The following is an 18,281-nucleotide window of genomic DNA, read 5'->3' on the forward strand; positions in this document are numbered from 1 at the left end:
TGTTTTACAGGTCATTGCGTTTATTCTTTGAATACAAGCATCCAAAATTCTTCAGCTGTAAAATTCCTGTTCCTTTCCACCAAGTGCCTCAGTGCTGAGGCTTCTTTCTTGGATTGCTCGAAGCTTGGTATCCACAGCTTTTGGAGAGAAGTCCAGCCAGGGTTTGAGGATGAGAACCAGAATGCCTCTGGTTTGGGGCAGCTCAGATGGTTAACCTGAGCCTCCCACCTCCGGGGCAGCCATCCCTGCCAATGGAGACAAATCAGAGGGGTTACTCAGGGACCCACGCAAACAGAGAATAAAGGTGCAGTGCCATTAGTAAACTATCAAAAGCATGTCAGTCACACTTTCCTTCCATCTACAGGCTCTGACCACGTCCCTGTGGATGTCACAGGGAAAGCCCTCTCCAAAGTGTCTGGGACAAGGTCAGTCACACTGACAAGAGCCTGAATCTCAGATAAGGTCTGGCTGCAAATGAACACCATCAGCCCATCCAAACTAAAATTCTAAGGCAAGGAGTTATATTTTCATCATTATATAGTTTTCACCTCATATATGCACACACTTAATGATATATATATTTTTAAGGAGAAAAATCAAGCCATGAATCTGACCAGGAGAGCAAACAGCTCTTCATCATCTTATTGACTAGAGAGCCACAAAAGCATGGGGAAGGAATACCTGTACCTAAACTATTCCATACTTTTCCATCGTTGTATTCCTAACTCAGAGAGAGGATATCTGTCCAAATTTGCACCAGCTTCAAACAGCAAAGTCTGGTTAAATGTAATGCTTACCAGTTTGGACTTCCCACCCCTTTAGCTCACCTTAGTAACTTCAAATGTTTCCTTCATCTCCCTTCTACTGGCTGACCACGCAGTGCATTGCTCAGACTGTGATCAGCTAAAATACAGCCTAATTGGCTGTAGGATACCAAAGGCATTGACCAGTTCAATTACTGGACACAAAAAGGGGGACTTTTGATTCATGCTGGTAACTGAGCTTGTGGAGAGTTTAAAAAGCAGCTAATGACCCTTTGTACGTAAACCTGGAAACCTTCATGGAATGTGGCAATTACAATGACAAACTCAGAAAGATACATGGTGAGAATTTTTAGCTTCAGTCTAGTTCCAAGTAATGCTCTGTTTATACCACCCAAATCCCTCACAGCTGGTAGCCTCAGACAACTGAACAGCTCATGGTGTCTTTGAAAAGGCCTTCTGGTGGCATGGCTGTCACCCCTGCAAGACTGCTGGGCTCTCAGTGCTGGGCTGCCTGGTAAGACACCCATTACTAACTAGTCTCCTATCAGCGTAATTTCAAAAGGATTAGATTAGGAGGAAGAGGTCCAATTCCTCTCACAAACACAGAGTCTGGCTTAAACATGGATGTTTCAATGTTTAGTCACCGATTGTGGCCACAGACAACAGCATGTTGTCACTACAGCTTTGAACACCACATGTGTGCAGAACCTGACAGTCACAGGGTACTCAAGACAGATCTTAAGACAGGGTTCTCTAGTCCAGTCCCCTCTTCCAAACAGGTGTTTGGATATTAGATAGAGGTGTATCTAATTGTCTAGGGCAAAATAGAGTTGAGTCTTAAAACACCTCCTAGGACAGAGATACCACAATCTTTCTGGGCAACCTGTTTCCAAATGTTTCAGGTCATCTTAAAATAGGTCAGCAAGTTAGGCTACTTTCTGCAGCCTGAGAAAAACCCTCCTTCCTGAACAATTCAAGTCTTTGGCTGAAGTGAGCACCAGCTCAACTGTCAATGTGTATGAGCTCAAGCCCTGCAGCAGCCTGAGGAAACACGTGCTCTGGTTGCACACCCACACCTTCTGCCAACACCTTTTTACATGAGGATGCACAAAACAATGGCACTGGAATACCAGTGGCTGTCGGCTGGTCAGAAAACTGGCAGCTGAACTTCCTGGGACAAATCTGACCCCAGTGCCACTTTGAAGCCCCTCCAAGACACAATGACAAATTCACACATACCTTTTCTTTCTGTCTGATGTTTTCCCACACTCTGTTGCACACCATGCACTCAAAGGTGTCAATGTAATTGTCCTGGGTGATATCTTGCACTCCCCACTTGCGTTCCTTCATTGCTGTAAGCAGCCTTGGGTTGGAAATGTCCCCTTTCACTTTCCACTGCAGGTAGGACTCATACTCTTCATCATTTCTATCCAGCGTTTTGATATAGTGGGCCAGCTCCCGAGGGTGTGAAAAACTGGATACCAGGATTGCACTCCTGTTACTAGGAAGCCAGTCTACAACACTGGGAGACCCAAAGTACACTGGTACCACCCCCAGCTTCAGCGGCCGCCAGAGTTTTTCTGTGATATAATCTTCACAAATAGCATTTTCAAAAGCAAGAATGAACTTGTACTGTGCCAGTATTTTTAAAAAGTCCCCATCATCCATGGCAGATGGATTTCTAAGATGCTGAGGAAGGTCTCTATTATGCAGGCATTCCCCATAAGAGTCCACTTCGATGTGGCACATCAGCTCACGCACGTAGCTGTCCCGATCAGAAGGGGGGTCGCAGTCGGACTGCACGTACACAAGTGGTGCAAGTCTCTTCCTCAGGATGTTTTTCATCTGCAGGGGGATCATGAACCTCAAGGACTTCAGGACCTCTACACCCTCAAGGTACTGAGTGGTCAGTGGCAGGTGAGAATGGCGGCTAAATGTTGCAGTGTGGTTGAATAAGGTGATGGTTGCTTCGTGGAAGAGTTTGTAGTTGTTTTTTGGTGACTCTTCGTGGAAAAGGGCCCAATCATGATATTCTTTACGAGGGAGGGGCAAGCTGTCTATGCTGAAGTCGGTACCTAGAAAAAAGCAGTGTTCATTCTGTTATTTGTCATGTGACACTACAATGACAAAGAAATCTAGTTTTAATTTAGTACCAGCCCTACAACCATCACATTTCTGACATCAAAAGGCAGTTGTTTCAAAAAGTGCAATCATGCAAAGACACAAGAGTGTAATGCCAGATAAAACTGAATTTCTCAGCAGAAGAATCTAGAAAGGGAGGATCAGTATGTAATATTAGATGTGTTTTCCTTTCATGTCATATTAGTTTAAAGGCCTCTCACTTCAAAGGATCACTAGGAATTTTTTATTTTCATGCACTTAAATGAGACTAGTTGAGATGCTTAATAATCTCCTGGATCTCTAAATAGGAGAACAGAGGTACTTCCTCTATGATGTGAGGACATGGTTCCTGCAGGCTCAATTTGGTTCTAGTAGCAAAACAACAAAAGGGATGCTAAAATATTGGAAAGGGTTAAGAAGAAAAAGTACAAGAGCGACTTTAGGTTTTGGAAAGACATGGTACTGTAGAGACTTTGAAAGCCAAGCTGTTAACTCATCAAAGAGAAAATTAAGAGGTGATGTACCACAGCTGCCTTCCAGATACATAAAGAAGTAGCTTCTGGCAGAAGACAGCTCCCCAAACTAATGCCAATAATAGAAGAAGAACCATGTCTTAACTCTAAAAACAGACAACCATAGAATAACTTAGGAAAACTGTGGTAGAAGCCTTAGGACAAACCTAGAAGATTTTTCTCAAAGCCTGGTCTGTGCAAAACTGAGTTGAAAATATCAGCTCATCAATCTGACTCTTACTCCCCCTTCAGCACCACTGCACTACACTTGTACACTTAGTCTTATTGCAGCCTAAATGCAAAGTTGCTGAATCTCTGTCCAGATACTTCCTCACTGTCTTATAAATGTATCTGTTTTCCATTTAAGTAAAAGCACTGAATAAAGAAAACTTTTAACGTGTATTGTCAAGCAAGAGAAGTTCAAAAACTGAAACAAATACTGAACAGCTGTCTTAGAAAAGACCACAGATCCTTATCTTTGGACAAGCTACTCTACCATCTGTGGCAATCTAACCTTTGTTTAGCAAACTCCGTGGTTGACTGCATCTAGGACAATTGGGAACATGATGTCTTAAACAAGCTGTTCTCAAAGCAACTAAGGGGAACGGCCAGGTAAGAGGCAGATTCTGTGGAGGTGGGGTAATGCTTTCCTGATGCCAACTTCTGCTGCACAGCTGTGCAGACACAAGAAGCAGGGTCAAACAGCAGTCACATCCTAGAGGGGGCTATAGGCCACCAAGGACCCAAAAGCACTCCTGACTCTTTTCAGGAACTCTCCAGCAGAAGACTGAGCATGCCTCATAGCGTTGCATCAGACACAAAGAATTCCCATCCTGGGGAGGGATCTAGGAGTTCCCATCCTAGATGAATTCTCTGTTTTGAGGGCCCCCACCCCCAACAGATAAAGACTGTGACCATCACCCCTATGAAGGACATCAAAACTGAAACCATCAAGTCTCATCACTGGATCCATCAGAGGTTACATCTTTCCTCTCCACTATCTACTCTTATCTCTTCCTTCTCTTCCTTTCTTTTCCTTACATTTTTTTCTTCATGAAATTTTTATACTTATACCGAAAAGAGCCAAAACAGCCACATACCTCCTTTCCACTGCAATTAAACTGTTTTAAAATAAACCTGGCTCATATATACACACCAGTCATTCAGTTTCATTTCACTCTAATTCACCCCAGGGGATTTATAAACAAAAGCTCACTCACCCTGCCTCAGAGGCGGTCATAACATCATCTCAGTCACACTTGTAACTTTTCACTTTCCATTCTACCCTTAACTTCAAATCACTGATGGCAAAAAAGAGGGTACTAGCAAAATTCTTACACAGAACATTGATCTAAAAACCAAAATACAATAAAAAAACACCCAGTGGCCTTTGCAGCTGCATGAGCCTGCCAAGATGACTCCAAGGATGACCTTATAAAACCAACGTAAGACTTCACTACTGCAGTGAAGACAAAAGCTAGCTGTCAGTAACAAAAACCTCCTATAGGGCAAGATCCTTCAAGGGCATCAGATGGGCTTTTTTGGGGCCACTAAGTATTTGACCTTCCATTTTCCACTCAAGTGTTTACAGAGCCATAGTGCTGTCTACTCTCTTATATGGTTCCGAATCATGGGTCATCTACCACCACCACCTGCGTCTCCCAGAACGCTTCCATCAACGCTGCCTCCAAACAATCCTAAACATCCACTGGTCAGATTATGTGACCAACACATCTGTTCTAGAACAAGCAGCAGTCACAAGTATTGAGGCCATGTTACTGAGAACACAGCTGCGATGGGCAGGGCACGTCTCCAGGATGAAGGACCAACCACCGCCTCCCTAAGATCTTGCTTTATGGTGAACTTGCCACCGGCTGCTGCAAGAGAGGAGCCCCGAAGGGGAGATACAAGGACTGCCTGAAACAACATCTCAGCCTTGGCCATACTGATCACCATAACTGGTCAACTCTGGCCTCCAATGGGGAGGCCTGGAGACACACCATCTATAACGCTGCTGTCTCCTTTGAGAACGCAGCAGGATCACCCTTGAGGAGAAAAGACAACGCAGAAAGAACCGTGTCTTGCAGAATATACCACCTAAGGAGTCTTTCTGCTGTGCCTTTTGCAATCGGACGTGCTTATCTCGTATTGGCCTCATTAGCCACCAATGTGCTTGCAACAAACGTGGGTAGAGCCCTTCCCAAATCTTCATTCACGAAGCCTGGACATGATGATGAAGTATTTGACCTTCCATTTTCCACTCAAGACTGGTCCCAAGCCCTCAACACTAGTAGGATGAAGGGCTGTGCCATTCAATGCAAAATGCTATTTGCTTATTCTGTTTTTGATGTATTATAGTGATACAAGAAGGTGACAAAAACTGAAAGGGAACCAAATTCTCATGGAGAAGTTTATAAGGTCTATCTGGTTTTGAAAACACTTCATTCTAAGTGATGCCAAGAAGAGAAGCAGCAGTGCATACTGACAATAATGAAATGCTGTGGGGTGAAACCATAGCACTTCAGCTCGGACTCTTGCAAGGGTTCTCCCTCTTTAAAGTAGCATTGCAGAGAAGAGAAGGGGAAAATGCAGGCAAGAATGAGAGAAAGACAAAAAGGCAACATGTAAAACTTACTAACTAGAAGACAGTTATGTTAGGCAAAGGAGAAACCTAAAGAAAAAATGCACTATAGAATCACAGAATCATTTAGGTTGGAAAAGACCTCTGAGATCATCGAGTCCAATTTTGGACTGATCACTACCTTGTCAACTAGACCATGGCACTAAATGCCATGTCCAGTCATTTCGTGAACACTTCCAGGGACAGTGACTTCACCACCTCACTGGGCAGTCCGTTCAAACATTAAACAACCCTTTCCATGAAGAAATTCCTTCTAATGTCCAACCTGAACCTTTCCTGGTGCAGCTTGAGGCCATGTCCTCTCATACTGTTACTTCTCCCTGCCTGGCAGAAGATGTCATCCCCACCTGGCTACAATCCAGTTGTAGAGAGTGATGAGGTCTCCCCTGAGACTCCTCCAGGCTAAACAACTCCAACTCCCTCAGCCACTCCTCATAGGACTTACTCTCTAGACCCCTCCCCAGCTCTGCTGCCCTTCCCTGGACATGCCCCAGCACCTCAATGTCTTTCTTTAAGTGAGGGCCCAGAACTGGACACAGTACAGATCAGAGCATATCAGAATGACAGACTCTAATACAGCACTTAATCGATCCCAGTCCAGCAAGAAAACAAAAATTATTAAAGGGAAGATACCATTTGCATGTTCCCTATCCCATGAGACAAAGGAAATAAAGGAGCATACAATGGGGTAAAAGAAAAAGCACTATAAGACTAGAATTATGAGCAATTTCAACTTCCAAACTATTACTCTGCAAATCTTAGGTACGTGGCAAAGTGCAGAAGCGAAAGATACATGCTGTTACGAGAAATTCTACATTTTAGGAGACATCTTTCCTTCAGGAGTCATGGTCCAGCACACAACACTCCAGCACAGAACAGCTGGACATCCTCCTCCCTTAGGAAAAACACCCCTGAGGCTCTGACAGATCCAGCTCATGCTGACTCAGTCGAATTGGTAGCTCACGCTGAACACAACACTCTGTGAATTATGGGACACTGAAAAGGTGGAACTGGGAACCCCTCCCAAAAGCAGAGACAAAGTCTAGCAAGTGGATGCCACACCTCATTTACAAACAGGAGGAGGTGGCACTTGCCAAAGGCATCGCCTACACCCAGGGGCTTCCCAGGCCAGGACTGTAAGCCAGGACAAGATGTAGAAAAGTTGGTGTTCCTAGCAAAGCAGCTGTGCTGGAAAACATCCGAACCCCACATTTTTTGCACGGTATTTTTCCTAATCTTTGGATCATTCTTCTCTTTACTAGCCTACTGACCAAAATTAAAGCACTTTCTTTGGAAGGGGAAACTGTGCTCTGATCCAGCCATAGCATGGAAATTCAGATATTCAAGTTTTCATTCAGCAGGCTGTTCAGAGGGAAATTCTGTAACAGTAAGACATGCCTTTTTGCAGGGTCACAGCTCAGTGCATCAAGGAGGTGGGGGTGGGAGAAAGAGGGATGGAGAGAGAAAGAGAGACAGAGAGAAAAAGTCACTCTCTGGGTTTTAGCGTTGTGAGGTCATTTACTGTGGTTTAAAAATAAGTTACAATTTTGCATATTTTGACACTTTCCTTTACACAGTCACAGATAGCCACCATCACTAGAAAAAGAAGAAAAAGAAACACTACAGGAAAAGTCTTTTGCCCAGTGGAAGTATACTGTGTCCACAAGCCTGCTAAAAATGAAGAATAACAGTCTTTTTAATGCTGAAACAGACAGACAAAATTACTATCAGAGACCAAAATCACCAGACTTCCCAGCTTCCTGTGATGCAATCCAGCTTTCCTTGTCTTTAATTGGGTCAGCTTCTCATTCCTTTGCTGTTATTCCTTTGCTTTCATGCTTGACCACTACATTATCAATTGACAAAGCTGACCTACTTGGAGGTCTGAAAAGATTAGTCATGAGAAGTTTTTGGTTCACTGTTAACAATCAAGCAAAAGGTCCTTCTTTCCTATATTTCCAGTTCACCTGTATTCTGACTAAGTGAATGAGATTCAGGACCCTGTTTTATTTTGTTTTGTTTCCAAACAAAAGATTTGAACCTACCAGTCAGAGGAAAAAATTGAATTTATTTTTCTGCCTAAAATTCATTTTTTTTTTCTTTCAAAAGCAACCACGTGGGGAAAAAGAACAAAACTAATGAAGTAAGGTCTACTTTTAAAAGATGCATCTTTTGTGTTTTGTAGATTAACCTTACAGTAAATGTAGTGGGAAGTTTCTGATAGAGCCAGAGCAGCTCAGAAGGTTGCACTAGTTGCTGCCCCCTGTGCAGAATCAATAGGTTTCTTTCACTACTTCCCATTTACAGTCTGCTAGCAATCTCTCAGCACATGAGGCAGGGGAGTTGCACTGTTACCAGCAAGGGCATCATTTTTAGACAAAAGACTTGCACAAGTGCAACAAAGGCCTTGCAGAACCTCTGCTAGGGGTGACAAGCCAGAAGACTGGAAAAAGCTGGCTTGATCTCAGACTGTCTTTAAACGCCTTGGCAACTACATGAAATTAATTGTCTTTTCTCCCATGAACAGGGAGTACATGTGATTGGAAAGCAGTATGAGACAAGGCATCAGTCATCCCACAGAACGTGCACAGCCAGTTTTCAGAGTACTTTTACTGAGAATGTGCATCCCTGGATGGTATTTAGCACCAGGCAAAATTTAGTCCAATGAGCTGCATAAATTTCCTGTTCTGTCATTGTCACTTAGAATATTTAATCTCCAAAGGAAAATAACTAAGCAGGAGAGAAAGCTACTCCTTTAAAAAGAAATATTCTTACCATAGAACAAAAAAGCCCTTGTCATCTGATCGTGCTGGTAGGTCTTGTTGATAGTAAAGAAGCAAAAATCCTCTCCACACTGACCGAGTCTTCCTGTCTCTCCAGTCAGGGGAGACCACCAGAGCAGGACAGGATAGTGATTAACGTCAGACTCTGCCTTGAAGCTGCTGTGAAGTTCCTGCTTCTTAAGCTGAAAAGTGTGTCCCTCCACAGGCCTTAATGGGCCGCTGTGTAAACTGGAGATAACTGACACCTTGTTCTCTGAATTGCCCAGTTCGGTGATAACCTTCAGGGAAATAAATACACACATCACAACATGTCACTGTCACCAGCCAGGACATCTGCCTGACAAATCAGAATTTAAGCATCAAGCACTAAGTCCGTACGTGAAGTTTCTGTCAATCAAATCACATGCATTTCACTGACTGCAGCCACCGCCCAGGTGATCTTATGTCAGAACAGCAAAAGCTTTACTTTGAATTTGTAACGAGGAGGCAGGAAACACCTTTCTATACTGAGATATGGCCACATCAGATATGATTTAACAACACAACTTCTGCTTTCTCCCTGGAAAACGCTCAGGACAAAGGACGGCCATTCAGTAGCCAAGTCTCTCCTAGTAGTTGTTAAAAAAACCATAAAGTTTTCATGTCTCCATGGGTCCAGCATTGCCTCCCCTGCCTAATGAGTTCAAACACAGGGAGGCAACGCTGGATGGAGGCAACGCAACATGGCATAGTATGTTCCAACGCTCCTGAGAAATTCCTCCAAGATCCAAGGAGCTCTACAAGAGACGTGTTCTCTGTGTAATGTCACTTCTGGAGTCAGCTATTGCCACCAGGCCAGTGTTGCTGACAGAGCTTCTGTAAACACTCCTGTTAAAGCACAGACTAGTACATAAAATGTCTGTTGCCTTCAATGTTCTCTCTCATCTGATAGAACTGTGTCCTGCTTTGACAGCAATCTCATGCATACCCCACCCCCTTGCCCCTGTACCTGGAGTGTCACCACAAGGAAAAAGGCAGCCGCAAAACAGAAGCAAGATGCCCACAGTATCCTCCTCTTCATCCTAATCATACTGCACTACCAGGTCAGCCAGAGCAGGTACAGCTTGGCATTGGGAAGGTCAGCTTGTCTGAAGTCTTCAGCCTTTGCTGCTGGGCTTTCCCATTTCATCCTTACTGCTCTTCATGGTGACTGCTGCTGAAAAAGAGTAGAGTGTCAACAAAGACTGCTCCTCAAGCTCAGTGGTTAGTCTGATGTCTACCCATAGCTTTCCACAGGTGCCAGAGCCACATTTTGAGCCAGGTACCCAGGAAGCAGTCTGCACAAAACAGTGCTCTTGCTCACATGGCCCTCATCTACTCTCCCCGTGGTCATCCTGGAGATCCTCTCTGAGCAGGGTAACACATCCTCTCACCCTTGCAGTCAGCGCAGAGAAATGCTGATGGCCACAGGTCAGTCCTGTGTGAGGAGAGCACCTATATTCCTGAGTTTCCAGATGTCAAACTCTGCTGCTTTTCAGCAGACGCATTAACAGGGGAGCAGTGGAAGACTCTCCTTCCCTGAGCAAGATCTGAAAATGTTCCTGGAGAAAGCACACAACTACCTGGCCTTGGGACTTACTATACTGTGGTCTTCTGGGACTTCTCTTCACGAGAATATGGAATGCTTGTGCAAGATGCTCTGTGTCCAACGCCTAGAGAAAGTAATGACACAGTATACACACACAAACTCTCCCCACATCTAAGAACATTTCAATTTAACAAGTTCCCCTTTCCCAGTAATCTACATCTGTGCTGGCCTGCCTCTCCTCAAATAACTCTTTCCCTTCCCTGATGCTTTTTTTAGTTTTCACAGAGCCCTACTGTTTTGCTGCATGCTGAATATTACTGTGTGAAAATCCCAGCTCCTGGCAACTGAAGTTGCAAATTCCAGTTTCATCTCAAAAAAAAAAAAAAAAAAAAAAAGAAAAAAAGGGACGGTAGAAAGATAAGACTCTATCACTCAACACAGAGAAGTTTGAAAATGTGGGTATTCTGAAAGCTCAAAAAGCAGAAACACACACAAAACATTTAATAAATTGCTATTTTTAAACTCCTCTCTTTCAGAGATATGCCCCTCGTAATTTATGCTGGTTTGCCTGCCAACTTTCCCCCCATTCTAATCCCAATCACAAAGTTTCACAACCCTGACAAAGACAGATGGATCCCCAACCCACTGCCTGCTGTAGAACTATCACTGCGGTTCTCGCAGCTAAAGCCAAAAAAACTATCCTGTTTCTGCTTCCACTGCCACATCAGTTCATCCCTTCCCCTCAAACATCAGAAAGGCCTCTTTAGGAAAAGATCACACGAAACCCTGCTGTGTGAGTTCTGCTCTGCACAGGCCTCACTTCTGAAGGTCTGTGTGGGTGCAACAGTGCAGGCTGCCAGTTAAGCTCTTCTCAAATCAGGCAGGATCTTCTGCAAACCCTCTGCCCCTTCTGTGCCTCCAGCAGTACAGCCAAAAAAAGGGGCACCAGGAGGGGAAGGAGCTGAATTCTGCCCACTGCTGTGTCGGTGAATATCTGCTCAAGGCACACCCTGGAGCTGAACAGTACCTTTAACACCACGTCTTACCCTGTGCATGGCAAAAGGTAAGACCCTGATGACCCACTGAATGCTGCCCTACCCCCTGCCCTAGTAAAAGAATAGTAATCGTCACATTTTTAGGTATTGTTCTGAGGTTGAACTGACCCACAGCATGGGTGTGCTGTACCCAGTGACCCAGGGTACTGCACTGAGCCATGGCTTCATTCTTGTGTCTGTGGTGCCCAACAGGCAGTACTTCTGCCCAGTGGTGCGAGGTGGTGCGTACTTGGAGTGGGCCAGGCAAGGCTCCATCCCGTCCCAACTCCACTGACAAGGATGACCTTGCACGGCTTTCCCACTCCGGTCAGGCCGAGCGGAGGCCCTGAGGACTCCAGGAAATACAGATAAATCACCACGCCCTGCTGCCCTGCGGGAGCAGCAGCTCCCTGCAAATCCTTCCAAACTTCCTGCCAGCTCTCCTTGCAGCCTCTCCTTCCAGACCTGTCTTGCCGCAATTCCCTGGGCCCAGCATCCCAGCTAGGGTTTTGCGTGCTCCCCAAAACGCTGCCCCTTCCCTTCCCGAGCCTCTGCCCGTCCCACAGCCCCGGCCCTGCTCCCCGCCCGTGGGTCGGGCATCCTCTGCCGGGGTCCCGCCGCTGTACTCACCCCGAGAAAGCCGCTCCCGCCTCAACGCCGCCGTCCCCCTCCGGCTGGATCTGAGGGGGTTTGGGGTGTTTTGTCGGGATTTTTTTAACTTTCAGTCCGTGCCCCCTCTTGGAGCGCGGAGGGGGGGCGGGCGCCGGGCGGGGGCGGTGCGGGACCGCGCCTCCCTCTGCCCCGCCGCGGGGGCGGGGAAGGGGGGGCAGCTCCTTTCGGGGACCCCAGGGCCCTGTAGAGGGAACGCGCAGGGCTAATCGGCCTGAGAGCGTCATCGCTTCCACCCGCCCGGCTGCTGTTCTGCAAACCCCGCACTGCAGGACCTCACACGATCGCCAAAATAAATCCGGCCCCTGTCACCTATTCCTACAGCTGTTCGCACAATCGCGCTCTTTGCGGTTTTATTTTCTTTTACAACAGTGCCGGTTGTAAAAGAGAGTGACGGAGACTTTAGACTGTCTGCCCGAAGCTAGCGGGCGGTCAGAAAAAGGAATGCGTCATGGCAGCTGGGAAGCCCCGAAGAGCCAGGAGAGCCGGCCCGCGCTGGCCGAGGGAACGCATCCCTCGTCCCTCTGGCGCGGAGATGCGGCACGCATCCCGCAGCTGAGACCATGCCTTGCTTCCAGCCTTGCTGGAAGCCCCAGGCTGTAACACCCGCGGGGCCGTGCGTACCCACCAGGGGAATGGTCCTGTCTGCCCGCTCGGGGCTCCCTGCGGCTGGGAGCCACTTTATGCACCGTTTGCTGTTTGTAGATGTTTACTCTGACGGGCTGGTTCTGCTAGCCCAGGGCAGAGGCCGTATTTATCCACGTGATACGGACGTACATGCGGATACATGTTTGTTTTTGTAATTCTTCTATCTCATACTTACACATTTGTATTAATGCAGAATACCTGATACCTATACACTTCTTCATAGGTACTCGTATTTATACACAAACACTTGAAATTGAGGTGTCTGCAGTTTTTAAACCAGATGTGGCAGGCAGGGGAGGTGCAAGGGGGTGATTACCTGAGGGAGTGGAAGAAGCAAGAATTCCAGAGGAGGCAGAAGGGACACTTGATGTGCCTCAGTGTGAAATCATGACTGATAAAAACTGTGCAAATGTTATGTACACAGCTCATCTCCTTATTCTGGGTGGCTAATGCCTATAGTCTTCTTGAGAGGCTCAGAAGTGTACCCAGTAGACAACCTGAATCCAGCCCTCAGTGACCCCTGCCACACCAACTCTGTCCCCCTTTTCACCACAGCTACTCTTGCCAGCAGCACCTTTGAGCACCTCTTGCTGCACATACTGCACCACAGAGCTCTGATTTCTCTCTGAACTACCAGGCTCCTCCTAAGATGAAAACCAGCAACTGACACTGCAATGCTGGGACATGCAGATTTACTTTTCTTCCAGTCTTTGTTTAGTGATTCATCACGGCTCTTGTCCTATTCATTGCTTCCTCACAAAGGTTCTAGCTGCTGGAGTCATATTTTTAAGTAGAAGCTTTCAGGTGGGGTTTTAATACTATCTTTGAAGTATAGTTACAGATATTTGACCTGTAACATGAAGATCTCCACTGGCTCTAAGCCATGAGGCATGCAGCAAGAATCCCCAAGAGTTATTTTGTAAAGCAGATCCATGCAAAGGCAGAATCCTGCTTTTGCAGGCCTGACTAAGGCTTTCAGAGTGCCCAGAGGCTGTGAGGACTGATGAGACTTCATGGCACAATGAGTGTGTAGTTCAGTAAATTTAATGGAGTGGTCGGAAATGGATCAGAAGCCTGGTACAGTTTATGGAGGGATTTGCTATGAACCCACTAGGTTTTGGTCTGGCCCGTAATTTTAAACTCAGTCATAATCTTGGCTTTCACATTTCCTTAGTTGGCAGACTCCTAAGTTGCTCTCATGAGGATACAACTTGTTTGTAACATTTCAGCTTCCTTCAACAGGCTTGACTTTGTCAGTTACTGTCCCTCAAGCCTTTAGAAGCAGTGCACAGATCCAACAACCCACAGGTTCAGACTGAAAATGCAGAAGCTAGTGCTTAGGGCAGTGGGATAGCTGTACTATCTGCTATCTGCCCCATGCCATGAGTAAGGTATTCTTGGACCAGCTCCATCCAGTGGCTGGCGTTAGAGAAGCTCTTTTTTTTTTCCTTGTCCTGCTATGCCACTCTGAGGAAATAAGCTCCTATTGCAGGATCTGGCCTGTCTGTAACCAATGTTAAATAGCTGGCAAAGATGATACCAGCATAAACACTGGCAGGGGCACGTTACATATTCATTCTGGAGGAAGCACAACCAAAAGAAACCCCAACTGTTGCTCAAACAGCTGAGCTAATAAACCAGATTTCTTAAAGATCTGTGTCTCAAGTGCCCTCTGTCCATGGAGAGCTGTTGGTATTTAACAAACTCGCAGTGCAACTTTTCTCTCCATGGGTCAGGAACAGCAGCTTTTCTTTCTGCTCTGTCTCTTACGAAACAGGATTTACTGCCTTTGAGGTTTCTCTCATTCATATGTATACATTTTGTCTGATAGGTTTATAGTATACTTTGTGTTTCTTTTTATGCCCATCTTAGTTTTACCTCTCTTTTTTTTTTTGTTCTGCATTTTAGAACTTTTTTCTTTCAACTTAGATATTGCTGGGTATCCTCTCTGTCTCTAGAGGTGTCCATTTCCTTTCTGTTCTATTCATAGTCCTGTTACCTAGAGTAGCTTTTCCGTAAATTGCTCTGGTCTTTACCCTCCATTATGATATTGCTATACTCTATATTGCTGTAACACCCAGAAGCAACAACCACGCTATCCACTCCGAAGAGTCACTGTAGAAACCTCCTGGAACAGGAACAAAAGAAGTCCCCAAGTGCACCATTAAAATAGGGCAGAAAAAAAAGGCAGAGAGACAAGGAAAGCACAGAGTTCAAGTGACTTTCCAAGGAGACAAAGCTGTCTGTGACAGAAGAACCACCTGCAGGCCCAGTTCTTCCTCGTCCTGGATCTTGTGTTTCAGTTTGCAGCCGTGCATTTATACTCCCTCATTGTTGCTGTGGCACCATTCTTCTTTCCATAAAATCACTGTAAAACATGTGACACACACAACAGTCCTTTCAACTTGAGCACCCCAGAATTAAAGACTTGAACCATTTCCACCACACATGGGATGACTTCCCACCTCCCTGAATATGCAGGACCAATCCAGCCCTTAGTACTGCACATGCTCTGCCTGTCTTTAATCCTCTCCACACTAAAGCATATCAGCATGCCCTGGATTATAAACCCGTAACGCTGGGCCAGCTGCTTTTCCTGACGACTGTCTTCTGTTCAGTTGTCCTGCTGACCAACATCACATCAGAGGATCACAGAATCAGTTAGGTTGGAGAAGACCTCTGAGATCATCCGGTCCAACTTGTGACCCCTGACACCGTCATGGCAACTAGACCGTGGCACCAAGTGCCACATCCAGCCTTTTCTTAAATACCTCCAGGGACGGTGACTCCACCACCTCCCCTGGGCAGCCCATTCCAATGCCTAATCACCCTTTTTATGAAGAAATTTTTCCTAATGTCCAACCTAAACCTCCTCTGGTCCAGCTTGAGACTTGTCGCCTCTTGTCCTGTCGCTGGTAGCCTGGGAGAAAAGACCGACCCACACCTCACTACACCCTCCTTTCAGGCAGCTGTAGAGAGCGATAAGGTCACCCCTGAGCCCCCTCTTCCCCAGGCTAAACGACCCCAGTTCCCGCTGGATCTGCTGCCCCCTCCAATTTCACCCCCTTGTTTAGAACGGCCTGTTTCAAATCCCCCTCTAGTTTCTCCTTTCACAGAGCCCAGATTCCTCTGCCTTGCCCTGCTGGGAAAGCCTGAACCCGAAACCGCGGCATTTCTGTTCTCCCTCCCTTACGGAAGCTCCCGGTGTGGGAACAAAGCGGGGCTTTCCCTAGGGGAGGGTCCGCGTTTCATCCCCCCCGTCCCCGCTCCTCAGCAGCGGCCCCGCCGCCCGCCCTCCGCGCCAGCCGCGGCGCTGTGGGGCCGAGCGGCCGCCCCGCCCCGGCCCCGGGCGCAGCCGGGCCCCGGCAGCGGCGGCGCGGCCATGGCGGCGGAGGGCAGGGCGGAGGGCAGGGCGGCGGCCGCCGAGCTGCAGCCCGAGGGGGACGCGGAGGGCGGCGGCGGCGGCGAGCCGGAGGGCGGCTTCGGGCAGCTGCTGGAGGAGGAGGAGGACGGGGAGGACGCCGGCTACGTGCTCTACAGGTGCGGCCGCGGCCCCCGGGGCCGGGGCGGACCCTCGCGGCGCCTCAGGGGCCGGGGGGCGCGGGGTGGCGGAGCTGCGGGGGGCCGGAGGAGCGGGGAGCCGGAGGGAGGGGCAGGGACGCCTCCCGGTAGACCAGGTTGCTCAAGGCCTCATGCAGCCTGGCCTTGAACGCCCCCGGCTTTGGGGCATCCACAACCTCTCTGGGCAACCTGTTCTATTGTCTCACCACCCTCACGGTAAAGAATTTCTTCCTATATCTAACCTAAATATACGTTGTTTCAGTCTGTACCCCTTACCCCTTGTCCCATCACTATACAATTCCTGACGGAAGTCCCTCTGTGGCTTCCCCGTAGGCCCCTTTTAGGTACTGGAAGGTTGCTGTGAGGTTTCCATGCATCTTTCTCTTCAGCCCGCTTGTCAACTTCGTGGCCCTCCCCTGGACTTGCTCCAACAGTTCCATGTCCTTGTTATGTTGGAACACCTTTACCTGTTTGTATACCGGTCTGTGTTATAGCCAATAATGTAGTGGCAATAATAGTGGCTGTCGGGAACAAGGATGTATTTCTGGACACGTGTTTGTTTGTGTGTGTGTGTCATCGTTTACGTAGCATTTTGTGCATTAATTAGAAACATTAAAACGACAAAAACATGTATTTACAGGGACAGGAAGGAATGGGCAGATATTGAACCTGTCCCTCAAAATGATGGGCCAAATCCTGTTGTTCAGATCATCTACAGTGAAAAATGTAAGTCTTAAGTATGTTCATCACTGAAAACTTCTGCCCATAGCATTGTTAAAGCAAGACTTCATGTTTTGGATAATATTTTCTACAATTGTGTTATGGTGGTTGCATGTGATGTTTTCACCAAGCTTCTCTGAAGGTGAATCTTCACCTGAGATGTTAATAGCCGAGGTACTCCTTTAAAATCCTATGGTTTAAGAGGTAACACAGCAGATAGTGTGGTTTTATGACATAAGGCATTTCCAGCCCACAAGTGAAAGTGAGATGTGAAACTCCTGCGCCTGGAGAAATAGGGTGAGTAGGCAGCATGGAACTTTTATGGTTGTTTTGGATATTACTCAGATGGTATATTTCTAACAAACTTTTGCAGCTTTTCAGTGGGCTAGTGTCATGCAGAGGTTTTAGTTGAAAGTGCTGTCAGAGCAATATGTAGCTACTGTTTTAAAGAGGTATATTTCAAGTACACAAAACAAGAAATAACTTCAAAGGATTATTAACGTTACCCTCTAATCAGGCCATTTGTAGTGGGTTTCTGTGGCTGGGTCTGATGGGTGGGGGGGCTACAGGGGTGGCTTCTGGTAGAAGCTGCCAGAAGCTTCCCCTGTCCAGTGGAGCCAGTGTCAGCCGGCTCCAGGACGGGCTTCTTGCCGCTGGCCAAGGCTGAACCAAGGAGGAGTGACAGTAATGCCTCTGTGATAATATATTTAAGAAAAGAAGATTGTGGCACAGAAGGAATTCCAGCCAGGGAAGAGCAGAGTGAGAACATGGGAACAACAAGGTAGACACCAAGGGCAGTGCAGAAGGAGGGGCAGAAGGTGCTCCAGGCACTGGAGCTGAGGCCCTGCAGCCCGTGGGGCAGAGCATGGTGGGGCAGAGGTGCCCCTGCAGCCCATGGATGAGCTCATGCTGGAGCAGGTGGATATCTGAAGGAGGCAGTGACCCCGTGGGAGGCCCAAGAGGGAGTGGGGTCCTGCTGGAGACCTGCAGCCCCTGGAGAGGGAAGCCCACACTGGAGCAGGTTTTTCCTGGGTAGGACTTGTGGCCCCTGTGGGGGTCCCATGTTGGGACAGCTCATTGGTGAAGGACTGACCCCATGGAGGAGTGACCCACGGGACAGCAGTTTGGGAAGAGCTGCTGCCTGAGGGATGGCAACAGTTCAAGGACTATCTCCTGTGGAGGGACCCCACAGGAGCAGGGGAAGGACTCCTCTCCCTGAGCAGCAGCAGAAACAACAACTGACTGTAACCCCCATTCCTGT

At 47.3% G+C, this 18,281-nt stretch overlaps 2 protein-coding genes across 10 annotated transcripts in view; one reads left to right on the forward strand and one right to left on the reverse strand.

Moving 5' to 3' along the window:
• FUT10 (fucosyltransferase 10) lies at positions 1-16,852 on the reverse strand. Of its 9 annotated transcripts, none has more exons than XM_051777571.1 (6): positions 15,933-15,949; positions 10,440-10,512; positions 9,810-10,013; positions 8,814-9,099; positions 2,004-2,839; positions 1-245 (listed from the first exon to the last, which is right to left on the reverse strand). In XM_051777571.1, exons 3-6 carry the CDS (start codon positions 9,888-9,890, stop codon positions 21-23), a joined length of 1,428 nt encoding a protein of 475 aa, XP_051633531.1. In that variant the 5' UTR covers positions 9,891-10,013; positions 10,440-10,512; positions 15,933-15,949; the 3' UTR covers positions 1-20. The 9 variants fall into 9 exon arrangements, with proteins under 9 accessions (XP_051633531.1, XP_051633532.1, XP_051633537.1 ...); XM_051777572.1 differs by lacking the exon at positions 15,933-15,949 and adding an exon at positions 12,720-12,739; XM_051777577.1 differs by lacking the exon at positions 15,933-15,949 and adding an exon at positions 12,053-12,275 and having other exon boundaries at positions 9,810-10,016.
• The window catches only part of FNTA (farnesyltransferase, CAAX box, alpha), a 13,197-nt gene continuing 11,007 nt past the window's right edge, over positions 16,092-18,281 (forward strand). Inside the window, exons 1-2 of the mRNA XM_051777585.1 lie at positions 16,092-16,279; positions 16,941-17,026. Of these exons, the coding sequence (XP_051633545.1) occupies positions 16,122-16,279; positions 16,941-17,026 (244 nt within the window). The 5' untranslated portion in view covers positions 16,092-16,121. The remainder of the gene's footprint in view (positions 16,280-16,940; positions 17,027-18,281) is intronic.

This window comes from Manacus candei, unplaced genomic scaffold (assembly GCF_025592945.1).
Source record: "Manacus candei isolate 608988 ecotype Guabito, Panama unplaced genomic scaffold, ASM2559294v1 h1tg000010l, whole genome shotgun sequence".
NCBI classification, from domain to species: Eukaryota; Metazoa; Chordata; class Aves; order Passeriformes; family Pipridae; genus Manacus; species Manacus candei.